This window comes from Pungitius pungitius, chromosome 21 (genome assembly GCF_949316345.1).
Source record: "Pungitius pungitius chromosome 21, fPunPun2.1, whole genome shotgun sequence".
Classification (NCBI taxonomy): Eukaryota; Metazoa; Chordata; class Actinopteri; order Perciformes; family Gasterosteidae; genus Pungitius; species Pungitius pungitius.
This window is the reverse complement of record NC_084920.1, coordinates 4,514,017-4,539,981: the sequence shown is the minus strand read 5'-3', so window position 1 is coordinate 4,539,981 and position 25,965 is coordinate 4,514,017. Positions and strand designations below refer to the sequence as shown.

Genomic DNA, 25,965 nt, shown 5'->3' with positions numbered 1-25,965 from the left:
GTGTTGGGATATCATTAATATGGAATTTCTTGGTGTAGCATTTTACCAGATAAAAGGAGCTTTTGCTAGATGAGCAGCTAAAGTACCACTCACGCTGTTACAATTCACCCTCTGCAGACTTTGAATTCTTTCAGAAAATCTTGTTCCAAGATTTTAGATATTTGGTCCAAGAGTAGTTTTAGTTTTTTTTATATACAGAGCATGTTTGATGTCGCAGACATCTTTACAAAAAGCGTGCTACTTGTGGCCATAATGCATAAGAATGCTAACGTAAGAATCAAATTGAGTGGGCTTTCCTACTTTTTGTATCAGTATAGGTTAATATAGACAAAGGACCAGAAGGAGGCAAAAACAAAACAGACAAAAACAGGGAGCTGGCCTTGAAACCACAGACTTACTTGACACATGGACGTTGGACATGTATTGACGCCACACAAGACAAGAGACTCACAGGGCTTAAATACACAAGTGCGGTGCAGGTGATTGGACACAGGTGGAAACGATCAGGCACGGCAGACAATCACAGGACAAGACAGGAAGTGAAGTTACCCAGGAACACAAGAGACGTGAAAACTACAAAATAAGACAAGAAGCAGACCCAAACCGTGACAAACCTACATCTTTTTCTTTGTTCGCAGACAATAATATTTCTGTTTAGTGTTTCTTAAAGAATATATTCTGGACCAAAGCATTGGACCACCAGCCAACAGAATGACAATAAGAATAAGAATAATCAACATCTGGAATTTTTTAATTGGTCATTTTTAATTGATTCGGACCTCTATGAAGGAAATAAAGTTTCATGCATGGCGAGTAGATGACTGCAGCAGGTTACCGGCACATACAATGCCATTTCCCAATGAAACATAATATATAACATGAAAATATCCCTGTCACACTTTTAATGAACACGGCTGTACTGTACAATATTTACCAGCCTGGAAGTCTGACCTTTTCCAGCGACTCTCGTTTCCATTTGTTTCCCCACCACCGTGGATGAGGCCCTGCAGCGACTCGCTGCCTCTGTGAGCAACAGCAAAGTGACATTTCACAGCATCGCTGCCACGGCGCCACGCAGGGAGCGCGGGGTCGCGCCCCACGCCCGAGGCCAGGCCAGTGTGGGGCAACAATCTTCCCCGTGCATGCGGTTTGCACAGTCATTTAATCCCAAGCGTTGCTGTTTGATAACTCATTAAATGATCTTTATCCACACACACAATGCAAAGCTCTCGATGGTCCACACCTCTGGTTCTGCAGGCCAGCTGCAGCGCTGTGAAGCGTCAGTCAAGTCGAGCGAGGGAAGGAACCCGCAGGCCGGAGGGAGCTCAGCCTGAGGCCTTGGTGGGAGAGATGTTTGTTGATGCCACAGAGAGAGTCTTCGGCTGAAGTGACCAAACACTTTTTTCTCTCGCGCTCCCGGCCTCACCTGCCTCAACAGGTAAGTCGGACCGGGAGGTGACCGCAGGGCACACCGTCGCTTAATTAAGCTTTCTACTGTATCAACGGCAACACTTTTCCAGTATTTGCCAGATGCCCCCTATTTAGTCCAGAGGATTTTTGTTATACAAGCAGGTGAAATAAGTAGGTTTGTGGAAAATGAACTTCAACGGGCCCAGATGGCTTAATGTACAGGACCACAAAAAGAGAAAAAAGACCATTGGACTCCCACATGGACGTACGTTTCTCTCATTACTCATTTTCTATTTAATCCCATTGTCAAAGATCTAAAAACAACCTCCATTTTTACATTTAATCTTTAACTGGAAAGGTGTGTTGGGCACTGAAGTTCTGCATCCAGGATACAGCCAAGTGTGTTTAAAGCTACAGCGGTCCGTTTCAAGGTATCCGTTTTTTTTTTTTTTTTTAAGATTCAGTACCATTAGTTAAAGAAGAAGTACCGACCTGAGACAAGTGTAAAGGAAGGAAATGAGTAAAAGCTAAATGGTTTACGTGAGAGAGCTGCGACTGACAAGAGGTTGAGAACGTTTTTAAGCCAACTTTACTGTCTAAAGTGAGACCACAATTAAAAAAACTGAGGGGCCTGTAGGCATTCAGAGGTAATGTTGTTCTGATGAAGGTTAAGTGCATCGGCTTGACCAGGAATAAAAGAAAATGGTGCAGGCTACACGAGCTACAAAAGTTAGAGCCCTATGTATTCATGGTTACCAGAGGATGAATACCAGTCACTTCGGCCTTTCCCCTATTACAGTTCACATTACTTTTTTTTTTCTTGTGAAATCAGTCTTTGCACTATCAGTTATTACATCCATTTTTTAGCCCCTCGCATTGCTAAAATAAAAGTCTGCCTGTATGTTTTGATTTTTTTCTGAAGCCAGCATTCAAATATTTCACTGAAAATATCCTCTAGGCGAGTCGACCTGAATGTAAGGAGGGGGGAATATAGTTCCCAAACTGAGTTGAGTTTCATCAGACTAATGGAGCGGCAGGAATCAGATGAGTAATAAATACCGAAGAATATTACTTTCAAAGTGATGTAACAGAACCCCCAACAAAATGAAGGCCCAGACTAATCCAACAATGATGTAACAGTCTTATTAACTTATTACTTTGCAACTCGTTAATGGAATTTGCAAATTCAACTTTAAAATGAAGGCACCTGAATCCCTGCTGTAATCCAACCACCTCAATCCCAAACGCATTCGCCTGCAACGTGAAAGAAAAGTCTTAACAACAACTTTCAGCTTCCAAATCCACCCCGAGGCTTTCATTGGGATTCCCCGGTGAGACGAGCCAGCCGCATGTAAGTGATGAGGAGTCACTGTGAAAAGTTTAACAACTGCAATGTAATATTCATTGTGTTAAGTTTGTTTCTGCACTAGACGGGAACCTATTTCGATCTTGCGTTGATATCATACGCACCGTTATTGTGATATAAGCTTTTTTTAGGGGGTCCATTTTTCATTTTAATTCCACCATAAAGAAGCACTGATCAGTGACCATCTTTAATGCCTTTCCTGCTTGCACGGTGTAAGTTGCCATAAAACCACATTTTATGCTCTGAGGGCGGAAGACGGCCGACAGCACCTCCGTCGCTTCACTTTTATTCAAATTCCCACTTTTAACATCGCAAAGGGAAAAGGGAATTAGGTGAAATAAGGCCGGCGACAAGCATCCGCCATTCAAGACGAGCGACACAACAGCAACGCCGGGACAATGGTTGCCGTGTCAGTGGGAGAGAGCGAGGCATTAAGAATGCAGGACCCATTTAAACAGTATGTAAAATCGAGCAGATTAAAAATATATGTGTCCTGGGTCGCCGAGAGCTCAGGCTTCTGCTTCTGTTCTCCCTGAGCAACGACGGGGGGGGGGGTATGCGGGCAAATATCCAGACGAGTTACAGCAGAAATAAAAGACTAAATGCAGCTGTACACACGGCCTGGTGATGTTTCTGAAATGGGAGGAAACAAAAAAAAAAGTAAATCTAAATACAGTGTTTCTTCTCACAAGGGGACGTTTCTGCTCCTGACCCCGAGGACTCCGCTGAGGAGACGCTTGTTGACAGCGTTTGGTCGGCAGCCAAACAAACGGGATGCAACCAAAATTCTGGGCGACAAGCAGAAGTGTGAGATGAGCACACTACAAAAGTGTCATTGTTTTTGCTCTGGAAATAAATACCCACAATGCTCGATTTGATTTTTTTTTTTTAAATGGGGTCAGTTTCCACCATGCAGTGCAAAGATGACTCATGTAAAAGAAATTGTAGAGTCATGGAACATCACAAACGAGAAATCTGCGAGGTGGAATGTTGAGCTGCAACAGGCAATTATCTCCATTGTCAATAAAAATGATTATTGCTCCATTATTAGAGTTACTTTATCTTTTGACCTCGAAAAAGTCAGACAACGATGAATCCACCAATCAGAATTCACCATCCCTAAATTAGAATAAATTATTTACTGACATCATTAATTTCATTTCATGATTGAATTTACTAAATTGTAATAACCCTGTAAATAAAAAAATATATCCATCATCAAAGGTGCGCTCACAATGCAGAATAACTACCATGTAGTTTCAGTAAGCAGCCGAGAATCAACAAAATGTTGACTTGTTGTCAGACTGAACACTGCACAACGTGCACAAGAACCCCGGGCAAACACGAACACTGTTGCGTCACGGAGAAATAAAAATAGGGACAATCACTCTGCTCATTCTGAATTTTGCCGGGGGGGGGGCAAATTACTGCCCTCAGGGGTCTGAAGCAAAGGCCAAATCTACTCGTACACGTCTGCATGCACATGCACAGATGTGAAGGTTTGCAAACAAACACCCCGGCCGGAACATTCCAGAAGGTTGACATTTTTGTTCCTTCTGTATGTTTTGTTACTGAATCTTCTTGGTTGCGACGCGATGGATCGCTGTGAATTTTGGTATAAGTATATATATACACAATATGTCCTTTTGACTTTGCATGCTGTGCAGTCTTCAGGTCAAACCATCAACGACCACTGGACTGTCAAACTGGTTTGTGAGCAAATACCTGCAAAACCATAATGCAGCAAATCCCATTCCCATCAGCCTTTGTGTTCTCTCATCATCAACTAAGGCTAACATGCTCAAGTAAGATGGTGAATTGGGTAAACATCAGCATGTTTGCATTAGCTCAAAGCACCACTGCACAGATCTACTAGCATCACTTGGATCTACAACAGTAGTTAGTCTTGCTCCAATTGTACAGGCCTGGAATGAAGATATTGCATAATAAAGGAATATAATGACGGAATAAAGAGGCATTGTTCTGTAAACAGCTGACGTCGTAGTCATGGTGACTGCTGGACACGGGTTTGGTGTTTTGTCACTTGACAGCCGATCCGAACCCTTGTGTCTTTATTAAACCAACAATACCCTCAGAGGCTAAAACTATTCCGCCGATTGTACGGTAAGAGAAAGGAGACAGTGGCGCATTGTGGGCCCCCGGAGTCGGTGTCGCCCTGTGACCTCGGGCTCTCATTCAGGGCGCCTGAGAGGAATGTGTCCTCCGCTGGAACTCGCCACTGAAAAAACAATAATACAATCAGCTGACTGCGGAGGAAAGCGGCACCCTGGCACACTCGGGCACCGCACATCTGGCATTTAAACGTCCCCCGGAGCCAACGTGCTGACATTACAGTTTTGTGTCGTCTCTATTTTTAAGCCACTTGGTTTTTGATATCTGTCCTGGTTTCTCACTCAAATTGCAAAGAGAGGTGTCAATGTTTTTTTTTTGGGCATGGATATAACATGCTGTGCGTAATCCGATGAAAACAAGACAGACTTCAAAATGTTCTCTGTTGATCTGTCTCTGGAGGCCTGACATTTTAATTGTGTACACTAACAAAAAGACACAGCTAATCACCACTCAAGCCCTGAGGCCAACATCTATAAGGAGTTTAATATAGGGGGAAGTCATTCAAGTTGACTCATGAATGAGTCATAGTTATTCCAGTTTTTCTGCGAGAAATGTGTTTTTCTGCAATATCTCCACCTGTGAAACACTTTTTGACATCGTTTCAATGGTTGTTTTATTGCAGATAACATTTCCCCACATTTGCTCTGTGAGTTCTAGATGTAGAAATGCATAATTAAGGTGGTACGTTTTCCATATGCAAAGATACGTGGTGTACATAAGTGATCTTGTTTGTCGTAAACGTGAGAGAGAACACCTGAAGTTATGAATGAAACACAGTGACATTTACGGCATTTGGTAAACTACATTTACACACGTGGTCTGATGCTAGGAGTCACGGAACTTGATTAGCATTGCAGCTTGAGACTTAATTCTCCCCCCCCCCCCCCGGAAATGTAATCTACAATTAAATATAGACGGAGGTCGATCGGGCCATTTTTCTATCAAAAATCTTGACATTTTATTGACCAAACGACCAATAATCCGCATATTATGTAAATAGTCAAGAGATAATGAAAATACTCAAGACTTCGGGTAGCACCATCCAGAAACAGTTAAATAATGTAGATTACACCTTTGTCACCGACCTCTGACCCAACGAGTGTTACAGACGCATGACCATGGAAGCGCGTGTACTGTGCACACAGACGGCTCACAGGGCCCCACTTCTGCAACTCTTCCACCCCCCCACCCCACCACAGTGGCTGTTCAATAATTAAAAGAAAAACCGCGTGCCGGATATGTTGGTGGATTCAAGCGCTCATGTTCAGGAAGAACACAGGCTTTCTGCCATGACCGCAAAGCTGCAATACTCCAGGGGCGTCTCTGAGCCACGGACCACCAGAGGAAACACAGAACAACCAGTAAGACAAGGGCCATGCAAGTACTAAATACTGTAAACCACTGTATACGGTGACGTGTTTGAAAGAATGTGTCCCCATAAGAGAATATTGCCCAATTAACAATGGAACAAGAAGACTGAATTTTCTTTTCATTAAACTTTATATACATCATGTCACACAAACAATATACATAGAGATTTGTAAAGAAAGCAGACAGATTAGACGCAGCGTTGGACATTAAGAGGCAGGGGTTGTAACGTGCACACCGGCTGGAGATGCTCTGTACTGGTTGTGGTTTTGGAGGGTGTAGGTTGCCACGGTATCCAACAGCCAACCACGTGTCACCACTGTAGTGTTTCCAGGGCAACCTGTTAAGCAGACAGGTTTTCAGGTTAAAATAGCTTTATTTTTGTCCATTTTATCCATTATGATTGACATCATCATTTTTTAGGTTGACACACAGACACACTACATTAACGCTTAAACTTGTTATCTTCCCCTTTAACTTTCACATAGATCCATCGTTGCTCAGATATAAATGAAAAATTGTTGCAGGCTGCACTTCAGTATCCTGAGAAAACGAGAAAGTGCTGTAATCTACAGGTTTACTTAATTGTAGACACATAACAGACTGATCATCCCAGATTGGAAAAAAATAAGCATCATATTCCTTTAAGGAGACCACCTGAACCGAAATGTTCAGCATTTGTCCCGTCAAACATCATCTGGGGCGTGTGCGCACATGTATTCCCACATTTCCATTACATCAGAGAAGTGTGTGTGATTTCGATCAATGGTGCCGAAGAAGAAAGAGGGGCAGGGGCAGGGGAGGATTATGTGCTACTCGATTACCTGGGCTTTTGACTGCTAGAGGACGTGGAAGAGTAAAAAGCGGCATTAAATATGCAGCAGTGCAAATGAGGATGCCAGGAGGAGGGAGGAGGCGGAATCAGAGGCCGTCTCTTTGTCAGACCGTCACCTGGCCGCCTTTCTGCCGCAGAGAACTTGTTGTTGCGACATTTCCCTCCGCTCCGATCGCCTCTAACCCTCCAACCGGTCGCCCCGGCGCGGCCACAAAATGCAATCAGACCCACGCAGTGACGGACAGGGCAGGTGCTCTATGAGGAGCGTCCATTCAATACAAGCTCATTCAGGTCTCAAATGTGGTTATTGTGAGTAAAAAATGTATTCAATGGAGTTAGATCGGTTAAAAAAAAGGGAATCTTATTCATTTTAGGCTGGAGAAACACCTCTGATTAGCTTCACCTTTCTCCCAAGGTGTGAGTGAGTGACACAGTTACTACGAAATGAAGTGTTATAATGACAAATGAAAATGATGCAGTAAAAATGAAAATGTCATTTTTGACTCACTGCTGTGTGCGAGTGACGACTCTGATCCAGACTGTACGATGACGAGCTGATGGGAGATCTGCATGACAAGACAGAACAAATCAAATTAGAAAATAAGCAACAAATAGAACTTTTTTTTCTTAAGAGGCAGACAAATTGGAACTAAATGCTATTTTCACACCTGCCTGTTAGATTATGTATCAGCATCATGTTATATTTTGGCTGTAAGGATTATCGTTAGAGGATGACGGGATTTCAGCATTTATGTTATAGTTATCTGAAACTTGAATGAATCATGAAGAATTCATAAACACATTTTAAATAACAGACATCATGGAGGCTGCAGCTTTGTGAGGGACATAATGGTGCGCTAGCATGCACTGTGCTGCCATAACATACTCAAACAATGTAAATGAATACAGTGAGTATTAAAGCGACACGTCATCTTCTTTTATTTTATATCTCTCATCTCCAGATTCAAATGTTACTGATCGGATGCTCTTCAGATTTCTTTGAAAGCTGCCCTTCCCAGTAAGTGACCCTCTTACCTTGTTGCCGTCGAGGAGAAGTGGATCTCTGACTACAGCGGCTCCACAGAGCTCCACCATCGCCTCCATTTCATCTGAATAAACACACACAAAGCTTTACATTGGATGGTTTTCTAAAAAAAAAAAAACTGCTCCGAGGTTAAAGTTATCTTGATTCACACCCAAATGCTATTCTTCATCTCAGAGAAGATCTTCCTCTCATTGGAGAAATGGAGTCGCAGATCAATCACTACGTCTCCACTTAAATCAATAGCAGACTCCGTTAACACTCATTAACTTTGTATGGAAAATAATTGGTTATATATTTCTGTTGTCAAACCAAGTCAAGGTCAACAGCTTCCAGGGATTCACTAAATATTTCAAAGCTTAATTTATGATGTGATGATGGAGCCGTCAATCAACATTTCCAATGTATTATTGTGATGATATCATTTGACCACACAGATTCAAAACCTATTTTAAATACCTGAGTAAAACTAAAATGACACATTTCAAACAACCACGTCCCTTGTTACCTTCAACGTGAGAACAATCGCATCGGGGGGGGGGGGGGGTAACCTCGTCATTCAACATACACAAACACGAGCGATTCAATAATGGATGAAGGAAAGCGACTCCATCGCCGCGTCTGTGCCACGTGAAAGAAAGTCTTTGAGCTCTGCACGCTAGCCAGCAGACGTCGGCCCATTAGCCAAGCTTCATCGATTGAGCCCGCGGAGGCACTATATATAAGAGCCCCGGGAAGAAGGACAGCGAGGAATGCCGCCGTGGCCCCCGCCAGACCGTCAGCGATGATCCATCTGTGCATTTATTCACGTTGGAAGGGTACAGCATTAAGCACTTTAAGCACTTGTCATTGTTCTCATTTAATGACGACCAGGGTGACAAAACCGGCGAGTTAAAAGCTGCGTCAGTCAAAGCCTACGGGGAGCCAATAGAAGATTTATTTTTATTGTTATTTCTTCCCCCCCCCCCCCGCCTGTCCATCAAGAGTCCTGCAGGACACACGCATCAATAAAACGGAGCAAGTGGAGTCGAGCGAAGCGGTTCCTGATGGAGAAAACGGAACAGTGCAAACAGCATAATGGCAGCTGAACAAAAGGCAACAATTACATGAAAAGAAACCCAGCTTTTGAAGCGTATGATGTAAATTAACTCCTTATCAAAGTGCTACAATTCATGAACGCTGTTTCTTAGACAAAACAACAAGATGGGGACAATAAATTCAATTAATTAGAGATGGAAATAAAGTGTAGGACAGATATTGCACAATATGTGACTATATATATATAACTATGGCGCAATATGAATCTGAAATACATACATTAGATTGTATAAAATAGCAGCTATATGTTTAACACTTGGATGAAATGGCGCCATACATATGAAAGGGAGAAAAGAGTGATAAGCATTAACTCAACGCTCCGCTAAACATGTAAAGACCAACACGGTTAATGACATCGATATCACACAGAGACTAGAGGAGCATAAAGGCACCGCAAAGCGCCAGTACGTTTAATAGTTATTCTAAAATTGTATGAACTTAACGCCTTTCCCTCCCAAATTATTAGTACGGTGAATGATTAGATAAAATCAGTTAATGTGGGATACACTTTACTCTAAATTAATAAATGGCGATTCTTCATTAAAACAAGGCTACTAATACTCCAACGAGGAAGTGTAGGCAATAAAATGTATGAACCTTAGAAAGATAATAAAAATGTAACGCATATCAGCTAAATTTAATTTGTCCGTGATTGCCTGATTCAGTTTGCACATTTTAGCCTCGTGTCGTGTTGCCGATGGGATCTACCTGTCGTCATGTCTGCAAAAGGCCCTTGGAAGCAGATCTTGTAGCCTTTCATGAGCAACTGCAGAGAAAAAGAACGAAAGAAATCAAACCTTGAGAGACGTTTGGAAAAACAGTATCTGCCTCCCTCTTTAAATCTGTAAATTCAGGCATAATTTGAGCAGAAAAGAGTGAACAGAGCCACCTTCACCAAAGGTAATGTCACGCTTTAAGCATATCAAGAACAACGGCCCGACCAAAACACCAGGAGCAGGAGTTTTAGCGCATTCAGGGTCACTAAACCTGAAATTGTAAAAGGGAAAATTGCTTCCTTGAACCATTGTAGCTGTGGAAAGGAAATGTGCGACTCATATCCCACCCTCATATAAATGTCCAAGGTGCTGCAGAGAGAAATACTAATTTCTCACACCTTCCTGTCCATCCACCAAAAATCATTAGCCCGAAGGGCTCGGGGAGATGAAAAAGTCTTTCTATTACAGATTTTTAATTTAGACAACACCCGGCGTCCTTCAGGAGGTATTAGTGTGTGTGATGGGATGACTTGCAGGGCCTACAGATGCGCACACGCATATCCACATATTTCTCAACATGTGCACTCAAGAGTTTCTTTGGCCGATTTCCTGCACATCGACATTCTGGTGACGGACTGTGGCGACTCGTTTCATCGGTTCCTCTGCAGGCGACTGAGTGCCATCAGTCCGGCTCCATCGCGGCCACTTAAATAGGCCTGAAATTACGAGCTAATTCAATTAGCGGAAGTTCTTCAAAAAGGCAGCAGAATGGCCAACCTGACATCTAGCCGTTTCCGATGCCGCCGCCCCCCCCTCCTCGGTGTCAACGGGACCGGAGTCAAGAGGGGGAAATTACCAGGAGCTTTTTCAACAGAGCCGGGGCTAAGAGGCTGCTGCAACAGGAGGAAACAGGTTCAAGTGTAATTCATATTTTCATTTCTTCATAAAATCTGCTCTTTGAGGTTGGACATAGTGGTTTCAAGGATGTTGTTGGTTTCCCCCCCCCCCCCCCCTTTGAACGAGGCCTTGCAGTTTTGTAGTAAAACCACATTATCTCTTAAGAGAGCCAATTGTTACGGATAATGAATAAAAACATTAGATTACTTTTTGTTGTTGTTAGAATTGCGTGTAAACACAGCCGCAGGGGGAAGGAAAGAGTCACACTGCGACCGGTCCAGTTTGTGAGGTACTCACGTTGTTGTCCTCCCTGGTCCGAGCTCTCATGGGGCCGTGGTGGTCGGGTCCGTTCACCACGTCTCCTCTCACCTCAAAGACACTCTGTTTAAAATCAAATCCAAATGACCTCAGTCCCAGTGGTGTAAAGCCTGGCCTGTTGGGTTTTTTTTAGCGAATAAGTGAAGCAGTTATTCTCTCATCTCATAAAAGTACTGATTCTAAACCGACCGACAGCTAAAACAGTTTGATTTATTTTAAAAGGGTCAAATACAGATGGACGAGTACACTGAACATCCATCACTCTGACAGAGTTCCTTTTGTAACTGTGTGGAGTCCATCTCTGCGTCCACCGTATGATGCATGCCAAAGCCTACGAACCGGCCTGGATGACTTTGACGAAAATGGCTTTAAATGGATGGCGATGCTATAAAAGCTCAGCAAAAGGATTACATTTGCATAGCACAGACACAGATGAAGGGATTACTAACGCAAGTGGATGACGAATAATCTGTGGAGGTATCACAACGAACCACACGGAGCGATTCATCGCGCTGCCGTGATTCGACATCAAGGCACGCGGAGACAACAGGGCGTCAACGGAAAAAGAAGCATGCAGACGAACAAACCTCATCTAAGAGCTCCTTTTGTCTGAAGCACTCCGAGATCCCTGTGGAGAGGAAAAGTTTTGCGTGAGTCAGGAACACAAAGAGGATTTTGGCGGCTACTGTATAATGCAACGCTCCTGCGGTCCCACGTCACGCTGTTTCGCATTTGCCCGTGATTGCTGTAAACACGTCGGCGCTCCCGGGCGCTCGACAATGAGCCGAATCAGGACTTACACTGGAAGCCCACCACCCACTTCCTGCCCGCGATGCCGAGGAAGTACTTGAGTGTGCGCTCGCACACCAGGCGTTCGTCTGGCGGAGAGGAGAGAAGCGACGGAGATGTCAATCCAGCACACGTAAAAACACCTCGACTTGCAATGTGTAAGAAAAGGAGTCGCTTCTGGACAACACTGAAAGCTTCAATACAATGCAAAATATGGTTGAACTGCTATGATACCTATTTCACACTTATCACATGTTACTACTTCGGTCAATCTTGGGATGAATGCATTTTAAATAAGTGAACAAAGATATCTTCACAGGGACAAAACGTGGCTCGTCAGCAGGGTCAGGGGTTATGGTCCGTTGGTGAGATGCAGTGATTATGAATTGATTTGCATTCCGTGCAGAAGTTAAGTGCGCGTTATTGATGTGCCTTAAACGGTATTCCGTTTCAAGTGATTACTTTTGCGCTAATGGTTTCGAGCGGGACGCCCCGCGCTCCCCGACAACCTTTTAACCACAAGGCCGAAAGGCCGCAGCGTTCCCACTTTCTGGTTACCCGGGAAACAGCCGCCATCGAAACGAGGCTTTCTTAAAACACGGGCGGTTAATGTGGTGCTTTGGAGACAGCGAGCGCTGGAATTAAAAATAATCTATCAGAGAGGGTAATTAGCAACATGCGGGTGAATGGAGGAGAAGGTGCGTGGGTGAGGGAGAAACAGAGAGCTTATCTTTCAGGAGCGCTTCAGAAGAACAGCGGGAACAACGTACAAGAGGAAAATGGGCCCGCGAAATGTTCCTGCTCAGGAAAATAATATAAAAACACGACCTGGAAAGAAGGTGAAGTGGGTTTTCCCAACAGCAGCTTCAATTGCTCAAGTCTGGATCGAGCCAAGGGGATTTATTGAAAACAAAAAAGAACAATGGTGTCCCTTTAGTCCCTATTCTATGGAGTTTGGTCCGCCATCTTTTATTTCTAAGCATCGCGCTCTTTAGACGTGTTACGCGCTCTGATTGGCTAGTGCCTGTGCTGCTGTCATATTTTCATGAAAGGTGCTGTGTGACCGGTGCCCAGAAAGATCCATCCATCAATTTATCCGTCCGCTACAATATGTTGGATTCACGTTTATGTGTATTTAAAGACAATAGTCACAATTCTGATTACATTTCAATTTGTGGGAAAAAAATTGGTTGAAAGAAATAATTTTGTGACCCCCCCTGCAGTACCTCCACGGACCCCCCGCGATACCCTTGCTGATGACCTCTGTTTTAGTCCCTTTCACAGACGCAGTTTATTCCTGAAATATTTAATAACACTTGCCGCAGTGTCTTGTGTGAATGAGCGAAGGGGTCGATATTCAGGGATATGTTGGTGCAGTGTGAAGAGTGACAACATAATTCCCAGTATCTCACCTGTGTGCATTATCACGTGGGTCACCTCCGGGGTTACCGTGGAAACCACACGGGCACCAACACGTTTGGCAAACCTTTTGACCATGATCTAGGGATAAAGACACCTGAGGGGTTAGAGTATCCTGCTACGGAGAGGAACAACATTTATGGAGGGAAACGCAGAATCGCCACCTGTTCATTTGGGTCCAATCCGGACGACACCAGCAACATCTTTGTTCTACTCCGGTCTTTCGGAGGAGTATTATTTTCTTTGTCTTCTTGCCCGTCCGGAGGCGAAACGCCTTTTTTCAATGTTTTTGAAGCTGAACTGGAACACAGTGCCTTGGAGGCTCCGGTGCCGTTTAGGCCCGGCCCCGTGGGCCTGGACCTCTGCACGGCTGAAGAGAGAGAGAGAAGGAGAAACAGCATCAGCAACAGTTACACCAATCAGACCCAATTCCTTTTGGTCACAGTGAGCGTAACCTTTATCGACCACACGGACAAACCACGAGAACTCAGTCCAAACCTTCCTGGCGTACTGAAACATGTTGAGGCGCAATAGAGCAATAAAGAGCTACTTTTCCATGTAAATACTTGCGGAATCCAAGTTCAAGCATTAGATTATGAAAAAAAAAAAAATCAAATCTATTCAAACAATGACTCCGTCTTCTGCTCATGGGCTTAGGGAGGCTTGAAAAGGAATTGTAACCCCCTACGAATGGCTCGAGCACCCAGCTGGGTTTCCAGTGGGGCACTATTTTCGAGACTTCCCCGGTAGCCTCACCCGCCTCTGCCGCGCTGCCGCGCTCCGACGGGCGTCTGCCGGCCTCTCGCTCTGCTTCGGGGGCAGCTTCTCTGCAGGGGAGACACGTAGGTTTGCTTTTGAAGGAAATGAGACAAGCAACGTCACTAACTGGCCTTTTAAAAAAATATATATTTAGCTGCGCAGGGTACTGTGAAGTCAGAATGTTTTGTAACAGAAACACACTATTAATAATATTTAAAACACTACATGAATAAAATGGTGACGCTCGTCTTAAAGATTAAGTTGCTTGCGTGGGACAAACAGCAATCAGTCATCTCCTGCTTTTAGGGCAGAGAAAGTAAAATAAAGTAAATATTTGGCTGCAAAAGCCTCGCAGTCAATGATTGCCTTAAGTCTTCGATCCAAAAACGTTGAACAAATACTCTGACTGAAAGCATAATGACGGGTTGCTTCTTTGAGAAGCCGCTGTGCCTCCAGTCTTTTGTTCAGCGAGTGAAACGCGCGTGCACTTTGATTCATTTCAAGGGGCTGACGAAGCCGATCAATAACGATACACTGCTCGGCAGTGAAATAGAAGCTAAAAAACCCTCGCGGTAATGGTTGTTATTAGAGAAGTGTTCATCTGCAGTCTCCTCGAGATGACGTCTGGGATTAACAATCATTCTCCTCAATTAGTCCGCGCGCCTTGTTCAAACCAAAGTGCAAGCGCTGTGGCGTGCATGTCAGGTGGTACGCGCTCACCGCTGTGCTCCGCTGCGTCTTCCTAAAATAAATGGATTGGGTTCCCTAAAGCTGCACCGTCGTTTCATATCAAATGAAAAAAAAAAATCTGGATTAAAGCCAAAACAATTAAAAACAACACAGTCCTCACACTCTGACTGCACTGTGCAGGTTTATGAGGTGGAACGATGCGACATATTGGTACTGGCAGAAAATAGTCATTTCTAGATGTTTGTTTAACTCAAAGTTTTGGCAGTTCCCTTCCTCCGTTTTCCTTTGGTTTAATCTTTGATTTAGAACTCGCACCGCCAGGGCCCCCCGTGGCCCTTCTCCCCCCTCGCTCCATCTCTCCATCTCTCCCTCTCATGCCTGGAGGACGGCACTTAGAACCCTGCGAGGCGAGCGGCTGGTAGGGGAGCCGTGGAGCAGCAGAGATAAACGACCGTGGCAGCATAAGTTTCCCTCTAAAGTGCTCTAAATGACATATAAGTTGCAGTCAGTAATGACTTTTTTTCTTCTTTTTTATTTAATTCTCCACAGCATAAACAGATTCTGGGTTCATTAGTGAGATCATCCGCCTGTCCTCCTGAGATGCATCACCCTCTGAGAACCAGACTACCAACCCGCACGCAGCACTCACACACACACACACACACACAAACACACCTTCAGTTACAAATTGAAAGACACCAATTACTTGCCACTTGGCCCAGTTATTGCTCCGGCTTAATGTGGCTGCATTGAAATATGGCGCAATTTAAAATGTATTAACGATACAATCCACTGAGGAGAAAAATACGTCACACGGGTGCAGATTATATTTAATTAGAGTTATTATCAAAGCGTGTCTTGTCTTTAAGGATAGTCTCTACTTATCATTTAACTGACTTAGTGACCAAAAACTGGCGGCAGCTTCAAATATAACAAACAGATATGACGGGGTTAAGGAAAAAGTAAAGAAGCTCGTTTCTATGGATCTCAAAATATTTGGTTGGCACTGATAGTGACTAAAAATCCCAAAATATCATTTTCAAAGAAACCCTATTATTGGACGGCTGAATACAGAGAATTGCCAGCCCCTGTAAACATAGAGCCAATTACCGTGTCGCTTCAAACGTTTGCTTCCTCAGAATAATGTTGCAATTCTTTATGTTTAAGAAGATATTAAGGCAGGATTTACTTGTGGAGAGAAAAAGCAATGGAGCTGAACTAAAACACATTTATTATTTATTGCGCTAGCTTTTGTACTCATTTTGCAATAATAAGTTGTTGTTGTGTGTTGATATTTTCTATAACTCATGTTTAGTGTTATTTACAGCACAAGTGTATTTAAAGCCAAAACATAATACATTTTTAATTTACTGTTATGGATGCATCACATATGTGGTGAGAGTAAAAAAGGGGTCTCGTTTGAAATTGAGATTAGTCCGCAGTGGGGGTGTGAGTCCAGTCTGTGGGGTTCTACTCACCCGTCTGACCCTCGGCCCGGGTCCTGGTCACATGGGAGGAGTCGGTGAGCCTCTGGGGACACAAAACCATCTCAATATTTGCACAAACCAAACACTAAACTAACTCCCAAGAAAGACAAGGGTTTGGGGTTAACTGAGCGATGATCAAAAAACAAACATAGATAAGAGTATCTTTGCTTCATTATATAATGAATCAGCTAAAATTTGTGTGGAGCGTGAGCTCCTAAGGACCTTTTCACGTCTCATCTGCACACCTGTGTCTTGTCCGCTCGGATTTGTTTCTGACGGGACTTCTTTTGCTGGAATGTCTTCCTTTTCTTGAAGCACCTCCGACACCAGAGCCATCAACTTCTCCAGCCTCACCAGCTCCTTCTGCATTTCCATCTTTTGCTGAAATAGGAGGAAAACGGAGTGAAGAAAGAAAAACGTACAATAAAACGAGTCTTGCAATTCCATCACATTACGGGGAGGGCTGCTATCTGTCAATCCATGAAGGGGCAACACTGTTATTTATTATTGGAAGGGAATGAGTGCTTTTTTTCAGCCAGACAGCACTTATTGAAGAAAGCACATGTCAGAATAAGAGCGCGAGAAGGCGATTACTAAGTAATATTTAAGATAAATGAAAGGCGATCGGAAGGCGCAGGACAGAAGCGACACTTTGTCCAACTGGTGCTGGTTTTGAAAGAGCAGGGTCTATTGGTTTTGAAGTCTGTATTAAAGCTTCACTGGACTAAGACGTAGAATTGCATTCTTTAAGTTGACAGCGCAAGCATATTGATTAAAACAGACACACAAAGCACAACAGTATGAATGTTTTGTGCGTAATCGTGGGCCCCCACTAAACCGCAGGGTGTGAAACCCTCTCCCTCTCCCTGTGGAAGACAGTCGACTGGTAAAAAGAGAGAGAGAGAGCCTGCAAGATGGATGAGGTAGAAAACAAGAATCATCTTCTGGGCGGCATTTCCTCCAACCCTAAATGAAATGCAATTTAGAAACCTGCTGAGGGGGACATTTTTCACAGAGCGAGGTAGTCCATCATCCAGGGCTGACAGATGTTTTTTTCTTCTTTTTTTTTTTTTGGAGAGTGCAGAGGTCGCCCTCTACGGGGCGGGACGCGGCAGCGCATCACCGGTATTACGACGCGGCCGGGGTGATGCCGTACAAGCGGCTTGCTGCCTGTTGGAGCATCAGAATCAGCGCGTGGGTTTTTACCTGCGTTACGAGGACTTCACTCGAGAACTGCGATGATTCAAACTGCGAAGAAACGCCGACATTATTCGCTGGGACGTTACCTGCAGAGAGGGGGGGGGGGGGGGGGGGGAATCAGTCAGAGAGCTTAGTGTTCTACAAGTGGCGAGCACTTCTCTGTTAGGTTCGTTTTGGTCACTCACATCCGTCTGGCGTGCCGAAGAGGTCAACGGATGCTTGGCTGGAATTGGGCTCGTCGGGGCTGGGGCAAGCAGGCGGGCGGCCAGCCTCCCCCCGACCCTCCGACCCGGCGGGGGGAGCCGGCGCTCCGAAGATTTCCGTCAAAGTCGGCAAGTCCTCGTCGCTCCCGCCGGACTCGAGCGAGGACTCCAGCCTCCTCGGCCTCTTCCTCCTCCTCCTCCCGGGCGCGCTCGCCACGGGGGAATTGCAGGCCGGCTCCCCGCCGGGCGCCATCGCTTCGTGGTGGAGTCGCGCCGCTGGTGTTCCGAGGCCATCGGGGGTTAAGGAGCCCTCCGCGTTCGAGAGGCGTTTAGCGCCGCAGGCCGGCTGACTTGCCGTCCTCGGAGAACACCTCGAGGGTTCACTGGGCTCCAGATGGAAGGCTTGAGGCGCCGCTGAAAGATGGGGGCTTTCAACATCACGCTTTGACACTTTGTTGGGAGTGAGGCCACTGCTGACGCCATTCCCGGACGCAGAGTCGCCCCCGGCGGCCTCGAGCGTCTCTCCGTCGGGTTCCTGGAGAGCGGGCTTTCTCGTTTGAGCGGGCGAGTTAGAAGGGGGGACGAAATCGCTCCACGAGGAGTTTTCACCGTCCCCGAGCGCCTGCGGGCCGGTTCTTTCAGCACCGACTCGCGGGCCGTCCTCTGCTTCGGCGCGCGGGCCCTCGGTGTCAGAGCCACGGCTTTTTTTCACATTTGGGCCGCCAAAAAAGAAGGATTTTCTTTTAGTGGCTTTAAAGCTCTTGAGCAGGAGCTCTGTGTCCAGCTCGCTGTCATTCTTGTCCTCCTCATCCTCATCCTCGTCCTCGTCCTCGTCTTCTGTCCCAGCACATTTGGTCACGCGAGCGCCAGTTTCCGACTGACGATTGTCTCGGTCGGCATTTTCGAGCGCTGGATCCGCCGCAGCGTTGGCTGGACTCGAGGAGCTCGGCACTACGGCGGCGTCCTCTTCAGCATCCGGCGCTTGGGCGGCTTCCGTTGGTCTCGAGTAAGGCGTCATCTCACCGGACTCCAGGTCTTGGATTCCCTCCAACTCTTGATCAAAAACACATCCGTTTCTTGCATTTCCATCGTTTGCTTCCTCAGTTCGCTTCTGAACATTTCTGCCTTTTTCAGCTATAATTGCTTTCTTGTGACTCTCTTGGACTTCCTCAGCGAAGAGTCGCAGTGTTCTGCTTCTCCTGGTGCTCCTCGTTGAAAAAATCTCTTGGTCTTCGCTGCTCGGGTAATTCTCAATGTGAACTTGAACTTCTTCCGACCTCGGCCTGGCCTTGGGACTGGTTTCTCCACTTTTAACTCCTACCAGAACCAGAGGTTTCTGCACTTTAGCAGACTTGCCTCTTTCTGTCCTCGTGTTTTTACTATTCCTATTCTCAGGTTTCTTTGCCTTAACTTGCAAATCCCTGTCGACCTGCAGCAGAGTGCTACGTGTCCTTCTGTTTGACCGTCTCGCTGCTACCTGTCCACCGTCAGACACGGGCCCGGCGTCATAGATTTGGTCACTTTCTGGCAGGTAGTTCAACTCTTTGCCGTATTTGTCTTTTTCCTTTTCCTCCATAACCTCCGTGTGTTTTGCTTTTGTAACTACGTCACTGCTGGTATCGGTTACTTCTTCCAACCTTTGCTGCTCTTCCTCCATGTCGCTTTTACTTTCATCATCAGCGCTTGCTTCCTTGACGAAACCAGCAGGAGTGACAGTGTTTATCTTGCTTGTTTTGGAGATACTTTGGGTTATTTTGGTTGCCGGTGCTTCGATTAACACATTAAGTGGAGGAGAGGTGATCTTGTTGCCTCTCCGCTCTCGTTTGTAGACGGCACCAAACACCTGCTCTTCAAGGGCTTTGGCCCGTTCCTCTCTCTTAGGATTGACATCACTGTTGTGTCCTTTGATATCTATTGTTGAAGCGGAGGAGCAGCTGTCAGAATCCCCCGCGTCCTTGTTGGGTTTATCCAACTCGAGACTTCCTTCAGTTGGAACCTTCATGAGCCACTCGGCAACTTTCTCTAGACTCTTCTTTTTCTTTTCCTCAAGGACCTTGTCAGGCTTCAAATCCTTTTGAACCTTATTCCTTTTGGACATTCTTAAACGCGGGTGCTCAGGCTCCTCTGGAATCAATGAGGTTTTCTCCGATTTGCGGTATCTTATTTTGCGTCTCGTTTTGTGTGTCGACGCTTCCACAACTTCTGAAATGTCCGTTTCCAGTGGTTCAAAGTTTTCTGTAGGGCTGTGGACTTTCTTGTACGAAGTTGGATGGACCTCACCAAGGCCGCTGTCCAGGCCTTCAACTTCTGTCATCATGGGACTTGTGTCTTCAAGTCCCATCAGTTTTGCAAATCCATTCTGGGCTAAAAGGATTTGGGAAATGACCAATAATTAACCTTTTGAAAGACAACACACTTCCCGAATGTACCAGTTGTATGTAGCGATTCAATAAACGTGAATCTTCCAATTAATTTGAGCGGAAAATGCAGCGCAACATATCTGGCCTCCAGATTTTACCTGCTATGGTCGAGAAAGGATCTTCGTTGTTGACACTTTCTGCGTTGTCAGGTGTATCTCCGAATAACTTATTGGGACAATGTTCAGTAGGTTCAGCCTCTGTCACTCTGGATAGAGCAAAATACAACCAAATAGTAAAACTATTAATAAATAAGCTTATGTTTTATGCCTGGCGTGTATTTGAAGAAATCTCCAGTGAGCGGAATATTTATACACACGTTGTCCAGCACCGACTAGAACATATTTTATATTTAGATATATTTCCCTAATAACAAGCCTGTTAAATGTTCAAATGTCTCACCCCATTTGCTCTTTCTGCTGGGACATTCCAGTGAAGTCTGAAACAATAAAGGTGATGTCATTAGAAATCTTAATGCAAGTTCATTTTAAACGTGATTTTCTCTTACAGTTGGTGCCGGTGTCATGTTCATAAGCCTTTATCATGTCCTGCAGCCCTGCTACAAGTCTCTGAAACCCAGGACTTTCCTGTAAGCTCCTGTATAAGTAAAAATAAAGAATACATAGATGATATGATTAAGTATTAAAAATAATCAAGGTTGTCATCTAGTTGATTTTATCCAACCTTTTGGTTATTTTGGTTTTACACACTGGACAGTTCGTCCTGTTTCTTTTAGTGCTGTCCAAAAGTTTCATCATACAAAATCTGGAAAAAAAATAAAAAATAAACACAAATCATGTTTCTCAGTGCTTGAAAAAAAAGCTTATAGTTTATAAGATGGGAAGTAATCGAACATCACTTACTTGCAAAATTGATGGTCACACTTTGTAGAAACAGGTTCAGTCATTAAATCCAAGCTGCATGTGACAATAAGTATAATGTCAGAAAAGCGACAGTTCAACAAATGGCAATCCTGGTATTTTAATTCATCAAACATTGTGCAGGTGCAAAAGGTAATTTTCTCATCATACTTCTCCATCGGCATGACACTCACCATATGGGACACTGCATGGTCTCCCAAAGGACTGAAATACCTTTCCGGACATCGGTGATAGTTGGGGTTTTCATGCTGTCTTTTTGAAATCTACAACGTAAAAATCAGGGCACATTAAGAGACAGTAAAGCCAATATTATAAAATGATACACACTGAACTGTGGTTTTCTCAACTAGACCGAAAAGTTAACATTCCTGAAAAGGTGAAAAATATTTTAATAACACTGAATAAATGTGTTTTTTTCTAATTGTTTACATTTGCTGACATCGTGGACACCAGCAGCTTTGAGATGTCATATTGTTGGAGAATGGTGGACTATCTATAAATATGACAAACACTGCCACGGTAAAGTCAAGACCAAGTAAAATAAAATTTGACGATGACACATCGTTCGGGTTGTAGTGTCATCCCCTGAGCCAGACAAAAATAAGCTAAAGCAAAAAAAACGCAGTTAGCTAAACACGAGACGGGCTATCGTCACATTAGCTGCCATGGTTTGTTGTTGGGAGGTTAACATTACACAACTTTAGCTGTAACCTCGCGTTCCTGAATTTCTGAAAATCAACACGAATATTTCTGCGGAAGAAGACTCAAAGGGTTGACAACAAAGGGTTTACAACATGTTTGGAAATAGCACCGGCTAGTTGTAAAACTTCTGCTGTTCCATTATCCAAATTTACCTTGTTTTCTTACAGTTGAGATTTAACAACACAGCATCCTTTCGCTTCAGTTTTCCCGCAACTATTGTCTTCTTCTGCATTTGTTAAATTGCGTTTTGGAGCAATTGTTACAGCGCCGCCCATCAGGATGGAAAGTGAACTACACACTACAATAAAGTGTCCCCACGAAGACATTTTTTCATGATCCTATTCGCGGGGGAAAGGGGGGAATTGATTGTTTGTGTTGTTGGAAGAATAAAGTAAACAAACGAAGGTGGGAAAACAAGGATTGAGGGGAGCCATGCTCTGACGCTTTAAATTTGACGTCACATCCGCCGTAAATAACAACAAGGAAGTGGAAAGAGAAGTCCCGAGGTGCAAGAATGCAACAGTCACTCTAAAATATTAAAAGTGATTTCTAATTTTGTAAGCACTCAAATCCGGATTATTATGCAATAGTTTCAATTTCTCACAAGCAACAGTGAGTCTATTTTTTACGTGCATCTTCTATTTATTAAGTCACACACAAGCTAGCTACAAAGCTAGCTTCGAATTTAGCAGCTAACGTTAACTAGCAAGAAAACTGTAATCTGTGATGTTAACTTTTAAAAACATACACGTCGGCAGCCAAGCTGTCATTCGTGCCAATCTCTAAATATTGGTTATTTACAGAGTGCTACTAATGTCTCTACGTATTGTTGTAGCAATGGAGGGCTCCAAGTCGTCGAGCACAACCATGCAGGTCAGCTTCGTGTGTCAGCGGTGCTGTCAGCCGCTTAAACTGGACACATCTTTCAACGTGCTCGACCGGGTTACATTCCAGGAACTCATCGGTATGTATACCCAGGAGATATAAATCACCTATGCGTTTGGGGGATGTAGTGTAGTGAACTGTCATCTCTGCTCCTCAGCTCCGTTGGTCACAGTGACTCCCAGCAAACAGGCTGACAGGAATGTGGGAGAAACCGCACCAGAGGTTGGTACAGCAGAATATACATGCAGTAATGTAGAGTTGGTTAGTCCAGAATTATTCTGTGAATTTGCAAAGAAATATGTAAAACTCCAGCTGTAAGCTGATTTGATTGAACCACAGGCATTTTTGTTGTCTTTTAGAAAAATCTGCAAGACTTTTGGAAGATCCAAGACATAAAAACTATTTATTTAAAGCCACAACTTTTTTCTTTTCTTTCAGGAGACCTTTGCAGAGAACAAGCAAGATGGAGTGTCAAGGAAATACATCCCTCCTGCACGGTGAGCGCTCAAGTCTTCAATCCTAAACTGATCATTTGTCATGTGTTGATTATCTCCTAGTTAATATGTCTTGTCAAATGAGTTCACGGGTGCTACTTATTCCCGCCCTACAGGATGATGTCAACTGAGAGCGCCAACAGCTTCACACTGATTGGAGAAGCATCAGATGGGGGCACCATGGAAAATCTTAGTCGTAGACTGAAGGTAAAGCCAACTTGTAATATAACTTGATTGTGTCAGTTTCCTCTGCTCCTACGGTTTTGGCTAGTGTATCAGACAAGTAGGTGGCTTTTCAAAGCAGTCTGTTTCGGTGGACTCATCGTGGCTCTGATTCCACCCCACCCAGGTGACCAGTGACCTGTTTGACATCATGTCGGGCCAGACGGACGTGGACCACCCGCTGTGTGAGGAATGCACTGACACGCTCCTTGATCACCTGGACACGCAGCTCAACATCACGGAGAACGAATGCCAGAATTACAAGTCAGCCTGGTGCACAACAAATATTCTTAATGCCTAACCTAGGGCCAGAACGGGTGTGTAATAACCCCTATATGTGAATGTATTTTCAGGCAGTGCCTTGAGCTGCTGTCACACCTGCAGGTGGAGGGAGAGGAGACCCTGCTGGCAGAGCTGCGTCAGCTGAACGAGGAGGAGGAGGTTCTGGTCCAGGAGCTGGAGACGGTGGAGGAGCAGAGGGCTGCTGTGTCCCAGGAGCTGAACCAGAGCAGGGTCCACTCTCAGCAGCTGGACACAGAGGAGCTACAGTGAGTGACCAAAGGCGTTCGTGGTGATGTCTGACAGTGACACAAATGAGACCCCCAGCACACAGCTCAGTGTCTTCCCGCTGCTTTGTGCCAAAAGGTACCAGAAGGAGTACAGCGAGTTTAAGCGGCAGCAGCTGGAGCTGGATGACGAGCTGAAGAGTGTTGACAACCAGATGCGTTACTGCCAGATTCAGCTAGATCGTCTGAAAAAGACAAACGTCTTCAACGCCACTTTTCACATCTGGTATGCCACGCTAAGAATGAATCACTTTCTATTTATGTCAACCAAACAACTAACCATGACGTGGCCAATATTTAATATAGGCCTCCGGGACAAAGAGGAGTCAATGTGAATTCTTTTGTCTCTGTTCTCGCCCAGGCACAGCGGCCAGTTTGGAACCATAAACAACTTCCGCCTGGGTCGACTTCCCAGCGTCCCAGTGGAGTGGAATGAGATTAACGCCGCCTGGGGGCAGACAGTGCTGCTGCTGCACGCTCTGGCCAATAAAATGGGACTGCGCTTCCAGAGGTGCACATTTGTGTTTTTCTTCATAATTAATGTTTATTGAAAATATTCAGGGCAAAATGATGCTCAAATAGCACTTTTCTCTCTTCAGGTATCGTCTCGTCCCGTATGGAAACCACTCGTACTTAGAGTCACTGACCGACAAGTCCAAGGTAATACATATATTTATTACATACAATATATTTTCAAACACAGCTCTCACATCATATATGAACTCAAGGCCCCAATTCTGCTTTTTGTCTTGTTTGTCCAGGAACTTCCTCTGTACTGCTCAGGTGGCCTGAGGTTCTTCTGGGACAATAAATTCGACCACGCCATGGTGGCTTTTCTGGACTGTGTCCAGCAATTCAAAGAGGAGGTGGAAAAAGGAGACACTGGCTTCTGTCTCCCATACAGGTCAGATACTTGGAACGCATTGTGCACATTCTGAAAGTTTGGATTGGAAGGCGAGTTGTAAATATTAATGAAGTTCAAAAGCACATTGTTAACCATTACTTCAATTTATCCGGGCTCGATCATTTTCTGCTTTGAAGATGCTGTAGGGGCAAATAAGACATTCAGGAAATATTGGCTCTAAAAAAGTTTTAATTAATAAAGCGGGACCTTTTGAACATCACTTATTTTTGTGATTTGCAATATAAAGCCAAGAGTCCAATTGAGAAATTCACACTACACCGATTCTGCACTGGTGCTTCACACACACATGTAAGCCCACAAACTGCCGAAACCCCCATTCTTTCTTCGGTCAAAGTTAAAAAGTTATTGTCTCATTCCATGCCTCAGGATGGATGTGGAGAAGGGCAAGATCGAGGACACAGGTGGCAGCGGTGGCTCCTACTCCATCAAAACGCAATTCAACTCCGAGGAGCAGTGGACTAAGGCGCTCAAGTTTATGCTCACCAACCTGAAGTGGGGACTGGCTTGGGTGACCTCACAGTTCTACAACAGATAAGACTTTCTGGACAATGCCTTTGAGATTTAGCATATGCTTCTCTTGTGGATGGATGTTGCGCGAGTCTTCTTACTTGCCAAAGGAAAATAAATGGTTTTGTGTGATGAAGTAATGTTGTAGATCTTTGGTCCAGATTGTCTGTGTTTTTACACGTTATAAAGCAGTTAATTTAGCATCTTGTACAATGTCGAGTTAATGAATTGAGGGCCCACTTTGGAAGTATTAATGACTTATTTGTTATCACCTCTTCCTCAGATACCAGGATGATACAATAACTCGTGCTTCTCTTAATTTCTTTTTATCGCCTGCCTCTGCCAGCTATTTACTATTTGGCTTTTTCTGAAACGCTGACGTAGCGTTAAACACACCGCACTGCAATGTCCCAATTACTTGAGCTGCAAGAGTTGGATGTGATAATTATGATCATGGTCGGATTTGTAATAGCCTCACAGTTTAGTATTTCATTCACCTCGAATGCAGTCATCACGTTTGGCACTTTAAATATACACCAATACATCTCCTTTGTGTTCACACTCGGCACCATAACATGTTTGTTTGTTTTAGACACAATGGACATTAAAAAAATAGTGGGATTTGAGGAAATAAAA

General features: G+C 44.5%; 2 protein-coding genes across 4 annotated transcripts; one reads left to right on the top strand and one right to left on the bottom strand.

Annotated features, from left to right (window-relative positions):
- Nucleotides 1-6,431: 6,431 nt before the first annotated feature.
- LOC119212743 (uncharacterized) lies at nucleotides 6,432-22,099 on the bottom strand. Its single transcript, XM_037463462.2, has 21 exons — nucleotides 21,883-22,099; nucleotides 21,202-21,291; nucleotides 21,011-21,064; nucleotides 20,832-20,912; nucleotides 20,656-20,744; nucleotides 20,550-20,586; nucleotides 20,249-20,355; nucleotides 17,713-20,094; nucleotides 17,534-17,613; nucleotides 16,573-16,708; nucleotides 16,319-16,370; nucleotides 14,148-14,218; nucleotides 13,556-13,761; nucleotides 13,385-13,472; nucleotides 11,984-12,061; nucleotides 11,771-11,811; nucleotides 11,163-11,246; nucleotides 9,961-10,018; nucleotides 8,148-8,221; nucleotides 7,621-7,678; nucleotides 6,432-6,617 (listed from the first exon to the last, which is right to left on the bottom strand). Exons 1-21 carry the CDS (start codon nucleotides 21,960-21,962, stop codon nucleotides 6,487-6,489), a joined length of 4,077 nt encoding a protein of 1,358 aa, XP_037319359.2. The 5' UTR covers nucleotides 21,963-22,099; the 3' UTR covers nucleotides 6,432-6,486.
- Nucleotides 22,100-22,155: 56 nt separating this feature from the next.
- On the top strand, nucleotides 22,156-25,961 carry becn1 (beclin 1, autophagy related). Of its 3 annotated transcripts, none has more exons than XM_037463471.2 (12): nucleotides 22,156-22,236; nucleotides 22,566-22,694; nucleotides 22,773-22,837; nucleotides 23,054-23,112; nucleotides 23,226-23,316; nucleotides 23,459-23,595; nucleotides 23,685-23,879; nucleotides 23,977-24,123; nucleotides 24,259-24,408; nucleotides 24,497-24,557; nucleotides 24,659-24,801; nucleotides 25,189-25,961. In XM_037463471.2, the coding sequence occupies exons 2-12, from the start codon at nucleotides 22,568-22,570 to the stop codon at nucleotides 25,355-25,357; spliced, it is 1,344 nt and encodes a 447-aa protein (XP_037319368.2). In that variant the 5' UTR covers nucleotides 22,156-22,236; nucleotides 22,566-22,567; the 3' UTR covers nucleotides 25,358-25,961. The 3 variants fall into 3 exon arrangements, with proteins under 3 accessions (XP_037319368.2, XP_037319366.2, XP_037319367.2); XM_037463469.2 differs by having other exon boundaries at nucleotides 22,191-22,342; nucleotides 25,189-25,960; XM_037463470.2 differs by having other exon boundaries at nucleotides 22,207-22,287.
- Nucleotides 25,962-25,965: the final 4 nt, after the last annotated feature.

Coding starts and splice junctions, on each gene's coding strand:
- LOC119212743 (XM_037463462.2), bottom strand. CDS start 21,962: ATGCAGAAGAAGACAATAGTTGCGGGAAAACTGAAGCGAAAGGATGCT. Junction 20,745..20,831: donor AAAACCAAAATAACCAAAAG/GTTGGATAAAAT, acceptor TTACTTATACAG/GAGCTTACAGGAAAGTCCTG. Junction 8,222..9,960: donor TTTTGCAGACATGACGACAG/GTAGATCCCATC, acceptor GTGTTTATTCAG/ATGAAATGGAGGCGATGGTG.
- becn1 (XM_037463471.2), top strand. CDS start 22,568: ATGGAGGGCTCCAAGTCGTCGAGCACAACCATGCAGGTCAGCTTCGTG. Junction 24,124..24,258: donor AACGCCACTTTTCACATCTG/GTATGCCACGCT, acceptor GTTCTCGCCCAG/GCACAGCGGCCAGTTTGGAA. Junction 24,558..24,658: donor CACTGACCGACAAGTCCAAG/GTAATACATATA, acceptor TTGTTTGTCCAG/GAACTTCCTCTGTACTGCTC.